The following is an 8,981-nucleotide window of genomic DNA, read 5'->3' as shown; positions in this document are numbered from 1 at the left end:
GTTACTGTGTGTCATTGACTAATAGCAGATTGCATATAGTCATTGACTAGTAGCAGATTGCTGTGAGTCATTGACTAGTAGCAGGTTACTGTGTGTCATTGACTAATAGCAGATTGCATATAGTCATTGACTAGTAGCAGATTGCTGTGAGTCATTGACTAGTAGCAGATTGCTTCTAGTTGAATAGCAGATTGCATTCCTTGAACCCCAGTGGGCCTCAGCAGATGGCTGCTCACACTGAGCCTGGTTCTGCTGGAGGTTTATTTCTGTTAAAACTGAGTTTTTTCACCTACATTGTCCTTACAAGCCTGCTTAGTGTGAGGGATTGCCTTCGAGTCAATGAGTCGATGCAATGAACTGGTTTTCCTTAGATAGAAAACTTTGAACCAATCTGACCAGTCGTCAGTCTAGTAAATCTGGTTGATTTGTAAACTACCTTGAGATGACGTGTTGTGAATTGGCGCTATGAAAAAATAAACAGATTTGAATCTAGTCATTGATTAGTAGCATATTGCTATGACTCATTGACTAGTAGCAGATTGCATCTAGTTATTGACTAGTAGCAGATTTCATCTAGCAATGCTTTGTTCTGGATTCCTCCTTTAAGAATGGGTGATAGTTTCTGGGCCTCTAGCCAATCATTAAGTAGTGGTGCACTATTCAATGTCTGTGAAGCTGAACTTCTTGGCCCGCTGTCTCAGTCAGCTGACATTATGGTAGATAAGGATTTTATTACTGTTGCTTGTGTGCAAAAGCCTTAAAAAATGTGTGTAATTGTTCCAAGCATGATAAATGTAAGAGATTTTGAATAAGGGCACTAAGTGTTGCTTTTTAAAATACGTAAGCCTATATCATGTTGTCAGACCTACTTATTGAATCACCCTCTAATTCGGGGTGAAGTGTTTAGTAAACAAAACATCTAAACATCTAGTTGAATAAAGTCATTGTAGCAGGATGATTTGTACTTTTTTCCTTAATTGATAAAATTATAATTTTGTTTTTCTACTTCTGATATTAAATGTTTTTAATGATCTTAAAGTGTGATAAAAGGAAAGCAATCCAATTAAGCTGCGTTATAGAAATTAGATAGCAGTCTAAGTACTAACAGCGGGCGGTGTAAATACAGAATACTGAATGTAGTGAAACTACTAATAAGACGTTTGGCCCAAGATAAGAGATTAGATTAGATGATTAGATTAGATTAGATTAGATGAGCTTTATTGATCTCACAGCGGAGAAATTCACTGGTCACATATTGAGTTTGGACAGCATCCTCCTCTCAGCCACTTCCTCCACCGAATCCAGAGGGCAGCCCAGGACAGAAGAGGCCTTCCTCACCAGCTTATTCAGTCTCTTTCTGTCCCGCTCTGAGCTGCCAGGGGCCCAGCAGACGACAGCGTAGAGGAGGGCTGATGCCACCACAGAGTCATAAAAGGAAGGTCTATATAGTTTTGTTTTTTGCACCAAAACAAAATATATCATATGTTTTTACAGCACATCCCACTTAAATACCAAACAAAGTAAAAAAAACAGCACCTCATAAAGCCGCACAATGAAAATTTGTTGCAGAACCTGGAGTCTTTCAGGGAATTAGTTGAAAAAATATATACTTTTTTTTCTCTTTGCCAGATATTTAATGGTTTAAATTTTCAAGTGTGTATATATATATATATATATATATATATATATATATATATATATATATATATATATATATATATATACATACATACACATTTTTTATTATTATTTTTATTGTAATAAAGCCCATTATAACAATGTTTATCATGAATGGTTCCTTTTTCCCTCATTCTGATGGTCAAAACTTGTTAGGCCTGCATTATTTTTTAATTTCTGATCATATTTGATATCACTTTTATTTAATATACATTCCTGATGATATTTTATATTCCTCTGAAATCTCTGGCCATGATTTCTGTGGTCTCTTATGATAAAAAAAAAAATCCAAAGCCAATCTAGAATCTAAAAAGATACTTTTTTTTTTTTTAAACATTTTAAATAAATCACTGAAGACTCAGAAAATGGTTGTCTTCACTTTCCTTGATATTCCCCGTTTATATAATTTTATTAAATAAACAATGTTTGGTAAATTAGGTATTTGATTGTTCTTACAAAAAATCTTATATTTCTGTAGAAAAATATACATTATTGCGTCTTCCGGCTTTTCGTAAACATGACGAAACATAAGGGTAGAGCGACCAATCACAAGCTGACATTTATTTCCGTGTTTTCGGACTTGTCAGGCGATGATTGGTCGCGGACAGAGGTAGAGAAGCTGATTGGTCGGTGACGGAGTCGGTGAAGCTGAGGATGTATGCCGGTTCTGAGAGCGGAGCCGCTAACATGGAGAGGCTGTGTTTGTTCGGCGGGTTGTTTCGCGGGCTGCTGCTCCATCTGCTCCCGCTGTTCCTGCTGCTGCTGTCCGGCTGTCAGGGCAAAGAGTCGGAGCTGAACTATGTGACCTGCGGCTCGCTGGTCAAGCTGCTCAACACGCGACACAACGTCCGCCTCCATTCACACGATGTCAAATACGGATCAGGTAACGGCGCGACTCAATTCAAATTACCACCGATTAATAAAAGAGCTGGTTGGTCTTATTTAACCGGTTAAATGCAGCTGTTTGGGTGAAAAGCTTCAGTATTGTCGGTGATGGTGGCTCCAGAGCTCCGATAGATAACAGCTGAGCTGCATCCTGACATCCTTTAAGGCCCGCAGAGATTCACTAAATTGATTTATTATAGTATGAAGCTGTAGATGGCGAATAAATGCTTAATTACTCAATTTATTGTTCGCTTATTGTTTCTTTATTAATATACAATTTTATGTAAAGGTTTTTGCTCCCTCCATCATTATGAAGGTGTATTGCCTCCTGGTTGGTTTTGCTTCCAGGCATCTTCTGTTGTTTTTAGCTAGGCTTTTTCTTTTGTTTTATTATTATTATTATTATTTTTTTTTTGTAATATTATTATCATCATTACCCCAGGAATCGGCACGTTGTGCTTTTATTTTGAAAGGCAGATGAGCAACGGTACATCCTGTCAGCCAGGTCTGTGTGCAGCTGTGGTAACCAGCTTATTTTATTTTTGGACCATCTGTGTATGGCAGGCTGTTTTAACATTTATTAGCTTGACTGAATATATATTTCAGATGTCTCAAGTGCATTTCTTCCTAGTCAAAATGAACATTTCAGATATCTAATATAACATCAGTCCTATTTAAAATAAACATTTCAGATTTCTGAAATGTAACTCTTACTAGTATAAATGACGTCACGTTTCCCATTCATGTGTATTTGACTTTCACTTCTAAAATAGCATTCTTCCTATCTAAAAAGGCAATCTGATGAGGATGAATTCTAATTTCCGATCTCTGTAATAGAGCCTCAATACATTTCTACCTTTGACTAGGAAGAAATGTATTTGAGACATCTGAAATATATATTCAGTCAAGCTAATAAATGTCAAAACGGCCACTTAAAATTTGTAAAGATTTCTAAGTATTTGAAGGTTTATTCTTACTAGTACAATTATATTTTTGGCATCCTGAAATTGAATTTTTGCTAGCAAAAATTTAATTTAGGATATATATATATGTACATTTCTAGCTATTAGGAATGTAGTTTTGAATGTGGTTTTGTTTTAGAGATCAACAAATGGAACAATTAAGAGGACGGCGCTTTTAATAAGCGCCTGCCATAGTAGTATAGATATTGTACAGCAGGGACACGTTTAATGGAGCTTCAAGTTGGCGCTGCCACATCTCAGCATCTTGGGTTTGAAACCTTTCTAAATATGTTTTTCCAAAGCCCAGACATCCTTAGATTAATCAGGATAACTTAGAGCCAGTAGCTTGACTTGAACGTTGAGTTTAAAACAGAAAAAAGGTTTTTAGGATTGTTAAATCATAACTCTCAAACCTGAGAGGGGGCTTTACCTCAGCAGATTCTCCTTCAAGGAGCTTTTACATCATTTGATTTGTTTTTTCGGGACACAGCTACAGCTTTAAATGAGTTCCTGATGATTCTCTGCAGGCAGCGGACAGCAGTCTGTCACCGGCGTGGAGAGCGCAGACGATGCCAACAGTTACTGGCAGATCCGTGGGAAGCCAGGGCATCCATGTCAGCGCGGCTCGGCCATCAAATGCGGTCAGGCCATCCGGATCACACACATGAAGACCAACCGAAACCTTCACACCCACCACTTCAGCTCTCCCATCTCTAACAACCAGGTCAGAGTGGTTAAGATGATTCTAAGGGCCCTTGACTGAGGGGGGTCCTGCTATATTTTTCAAATATGAAAAGAATCAGCAGTAAAATAAATAATCTTCATGTTCTCCCTCATTTTTCAGCAGTAAACAGTGAAAAAAAAGTAGGGATGCACGATATAATCGGCCCCCTATCGGTATCGGCCTTAAAACTGAATATCGGACATCGGCCACCCCACCGATATTTAACCCGATATTTGATCAGCTTCTGAGTTTCTAAAGTATTCTTCCTCAAAAACGTCTTTTTTACAGACTTAAAAACTTCTAAAGACGAGGGAAAAAATATTGATACATTAAAATATCCCAATATCTTCATATGCTGATATATTGGCATTTAAAAACACCATATCAATCTCTTTTACTAATGAAATATTGCTATATGTCATCGTTATGCTACGAAATCCTCCGAAAATTCACCAAATGTTGCCATATTTTTATATGTTGATATATTGACGCGGTATCGATCTATTTTACTAACAAAATCTCACAAGAATTTGCAAAATATCACGAGAGTTTGTAACAGAACGATGAAATTTCACCAGATTTTGAAAGTAAAATAGATCGATACCGCGTTTTTAAAAATCAATTTGATATCAGCATATGAAAATATATTTGAGTATATTATTTTTCAAAGTGTCAGAAATGGATAACAAAACTGCTATTTTCAATGACTACTTATTTTTGTCCAGCTTTAACATCAGTATTGATATCGGTTATCGGCTACATGAGTTTTAAAATATCGGATATCGGCCAAAATCCCAATATTGTGCATCCCGAAAAGAAAAAGCATCAATATATTAACACCCCTCCCCCCGTCCCGTGAAATTGCAATAACTGGTTTTGTCCTCAGCTCCTTTATCGCATCAGGTTCATCAGTTCGCTCGCACGGGGGCTTAAATGCCACATGCACATCATTTGACACAGTGATAATGAAATAAACTAATTAACAAGAAAATGTGGAAATAATCTGCAGTTTGGTAAAAAATGTCTGCTGCTGAAAAATGCTGCACCCCAAAGTCTGGGTTTCAAAAATGTAAAGAAAAGGAGAAAGACGAGAGAGGGAGAAGAACCGATACCGTGACCCAGTTTTTCCCCTCTCGTTTTTTTCAGAAAGTTTTCTTAGCTGAATAGTTCAAATTAACGATAGATTATGTATAGATAATTTTTTATTATAGCTGGCTGCTGGATCACCATTACTTCTAGTTTAACCTTTTTCCTCTTATTAGTCTGGAATTTTCTTATTATAAATGAATGTTTATGTCTGGGTAGTTCACATTGATTAAACACTTTTGAAATATATCACACCGCTTAAATTAGTTGTTAAGAAATACATAAAAAATTGTGCTTGTTTTTTTTTTTTTCTGACATGGAAGTGGAATGACAGGTAAATGACAGCTGCTCCAGTGGCCGACAAGAATCAGAGGTTTCCACAGATAGATTTGAGTCCATATCGAGAGATGAAGCAGAGTTGGACCATCAGCTGTTATCAGATAGCATAGCGCAAGTTTAGGGTGCAGCTTTGTATGTGTTGGAGCCGCTAGCGGAGCTGCTAGCACTGCTACGGCGCTATTAGGGCCACTCAAATACGGGGGAAAAAATGGAATTTAAATTTTTGACTTTAAAGTGGCATATTTACAAGAATAAACACGCAAATTTCCAAAATTATAAAGATTAGGGCTGAAACAATAAATTTGATTAATAGTGATTCATTGATTATTGAAATAATCAACTAATTTAGTAAGCAATTAATCGTTACCTGGAGTGTAGAGGCTCTAAAACATGCCTTTAGCTGACAGAGCAACCCACTTAGAGCAGTCATTATACCAACTCAGCTGCAGGGTAGCGCCACGTTCATACTGGTGAGCTGTTAGATAATCCCCACCACCATTCCTAGATGTTGATGTTTAGGATGAACTTTGACCTCACCAAACGAATTGTGCAGAGAGAATTAATTGTCATCAGACCGGTCCATCGACCTCTCCGTCATTGTACACTTTTGGTAAATCTGAGTAAACGACAGCCTCCATTTGCTCTTCTTGACTAAGTTCATCAATCCTGAACATCTTTTTCCACAAAGGGCTTCTGATGTGTGAAATCCTGCAGCAATCCTGCAACTGGGCATTTGCCCACTTCTCCCTATTTTTTGGCCCCTTTGGCGACACCTAGAGGCCATGTGGTGAATGACAAACACCTATTACGTAGATTAGAAATATGATAAACGGTTAACAAATAAAAGTGTTGGTAATTACATAAGTGGATGTAAAAATATACCAAAAGCTGTGAAGAAAAATTAACTATATCATCATTATAATGTTAATGATGTTTAATATTACTACTATATCAGAGGTTTCGCTTAGAAGAGTTCAAGGATAAATGTTTGTGTATTAAAACTAAGGCATAAAGCACAGAGAAGATAGTGTTTATTGTCTTGATGATGGATGTATTTTTCACATTTAAATGTCTAAGGTTTGAATTGTTGACGATCTGAAACGCGTGTCACATGCTTGTCATACTAGTCGAGCAGCTCTGGAGGCAGCACCCAAACAGACACAGCAGACACAAACCCAAGCTGACGTCAATGGAAACAATTCCTGTATTTTTACGCAACGTTGACACAAAAAAAAAAAAAAACAATCTGCAAATAAATTCTCCTGAAACCACTACTGGAAGATTGAAAGTAATCCAACAATATTTACAGTAAAAAGAGATAACATTAAACAATATATTACTTAAAAATTCAGGTATTTCAATCAACCCGACCACCAAATCAATTTCCTGCTAGTTTCCCGTCCCAGAACAATTCACCCCCAGGGAAGGTTTTGTCTGCCACACCTGCTGGGTGATGAAGGATTACAAAAGTAAATATTTACAAGGAAAAGGAAACCTGCCATACTCTAGGTCCTTAAAATAGTTTGATTTATGTTACTGCAGTTAAAACAAACTATTAAAAGGGTGTTCAAAGTGGGACCCAGGGGCCAGATTACAGCCCTCAGAGAAACTTTCAGTCACCCTTGTTCACAATTCCAAATTAGGTTTGTGACTGATGCAGAAATACATTTAGAAAGAAATACTGGGATTTTTTTTTTTCCTTTCAAAAATGACAGTTTTAACCTTCTTTAAATCAAGAATATAATGTCCAATATATTCACCTTTTGTCTGTGATGTTTAGTTTTTTACATTTGGTGATGGGACGAAAAACATCCAGCTATTAACCCTAAAATAATATAAAACCTTCATCTTTTAAATTGACGATGATTTATAAATATTTTTTCTACAGAAATTGGACAATTTTTGCTTGTTTAATTTAATTTCTTTGTGATTCATACATTTCTGAGCAATAAAAAAAAGTCAAATAGCTAAAGATTTTGCAATTTGTGCAGGAAAATTCCTCTCAGGGTTTGCCTACAGTCTTTACCAAAAATCAACGTATTCAGCCATCCTCTGGATGAGATTTTGTGGCTTTCCATGCCTCCATCCTCCCAAAGGCTAGTCCCCCCAACCTGCAACCATGACAACCAGTCAGAGTTCATAAAGATAGCGGCTAGGCTTGCAGAATAATGCATGAGAAGAAGGCCGGAGCTCAACCAATGGGCTGTTTAAGACCGCTGTGGACAGCTTACATGGCTGTTACAGAATGTTTATAATGTGAATTTTACATAATATAGGATCTTTAAAAATAACTGCCAACTGACTGACTGATTCACATAACTAAAAGGTGTATTTCCTGCCTGAATACAAAGAAGAACTCCCTTTAACTGATTTTGTTTTTGCAGGAGGTCAGCGCCTTCGGAGAGAACGGAGAGGGGGACGATCTAGATGTGTGGACCGTCCAATGCGATGGGATCTACTGGGAGCGGGATGAAACTGTACGCTTCAAACATCTGGGCACAGAAGTCTTCCTCAGCGTTACAGGCGAGCAGTACGGCCACCCGATCCGTGGACAGCGGGAGGTGCACGGCATGAGCTCCCCCAACCAGCACAACTGGTGGCGCACCATGGAGGGCGTGTTCATTCAGCCCAGCCAGGAGCCGCTGCGGCATGATGAACTCTGACATGAGCTGAATAGTTGATTTTGGACGTGCTCTCTTCTCTTGCGGCGCTTTCCAGCTCCCTGAGCCAAACGTTTTTTTGAGTGATGTAGATATGACTTTTAATGTGACCTGGGGGGGGGATGTCTATTGAATCTGTACACACTGTAGTCCCGTTAAAGTGTGTTTTTCAGAAAACACAAACTTTAATAACGCATATGGCGTTTAACCCGTCCTGAATGTCCTCAGTTCACTCCTGTTCTTTACTGAGTTTGTTTAGAAATGGATCCAGTGTCATTCCTTCAAATAGACTGTGTTTTAATACAGGTTTGCTTCAATCAATGATTAGATTTAATGTTGACTTAAGAAGGGAAAACTTGCTGAAAGTGCTGATGGCGTTTACATTCACAGTACAACTTTCTGACAGACTTTGATTTCTTCTGATAAAAAAAAAATCTGTAATCAGGTGTGCCACCAGGCATCTTAACTCCTTTCTGTGGTTATAAAGTTTAGTTCCATAACTCTGGTGTCTTCATCTGGCATAATTTGATTGAGTTTGTGGAGTTTAGTACATTGTTTCTTTACATATAAGTGATTTTAAGCCTTAAAAAGTCTTAATTACACAGATTTGTTATAATACGTCTGAACTAGGGATGCACGATATTGGGA

General features: G+C 37.6%; 1 protein-coding gene across 1 annotated transcript; it reads left to right on the top strand.

The window, feature by feature from the left end:
* Positions 1–2,301: 2,301 nt before the first annotated feature.
* Positions 2,302–8,981, top strand: sdf2l1 (stromal cell-derived factor 2-like 1). Its single transcript, XM_015388887.1, has 3 exons — positions 2,302–2,560; positions 4,052–4,248; positions 8,058–8,981. The coding sequence occupies exons 1-3, from the start codon at positions 2,332–2,334 to the stop codon at positions 8,334–8,336; spliced, it is 705 nt and encodes a 234-aa protein (XP_015244373.1). The 5' UTR covers positions 2,302–2,331; the 3' UTR covers positions 8,337–8,981.

This window comes from Cyprinodon variegatus, unplaced genomic scaffold (assembly GCF_000732505.1).
Source record: "Cyprinodon variegatus isolate N-32 unplaced genomic scaffold, C_variegatus-1.0 Scaffold440, whole genome shotgun sequence".
NCBI classification, from domain to species: domain Eukaryota; kingdom Metazoa; phylum Chordata; class Actinopteri; order Cyprinodontiformes; family Cyprinodontidae; genus Cyprinodon; species Cyprinodon variegatus.
This window is presented reverse-complemented; position numbering and strand designations above follow the sequence as displayed.

What these genes read in the sequence shown, in the direction of transcription:
- sdf2l1 (XM_015388887.1), top strand. Translation starts at nt 2,332, where the DNA reads ATGTATGCCGGTTCTGAGAGCGGAGCCGCTAACATGGAGAGGCTGTGT. An exon ending in CGATGTCAAATACGGATCAG is followed by an intron (nt 2,561 to 4,051) that starts GTAACGGCGCGA and finishes GATTCTCTGCAG; the next exon opens with GCAGCGGACAGCAGTCTGTC. An exon ending in CTCCCATCTCTAACAACCAG is followed by an intron (nt 4,249 to 8,057) that starts GTCAGAGTGGTT and finishes TTGTTTTTGCAG; the next exon opens with GAGGTCAGCGCCTTCGGAGA.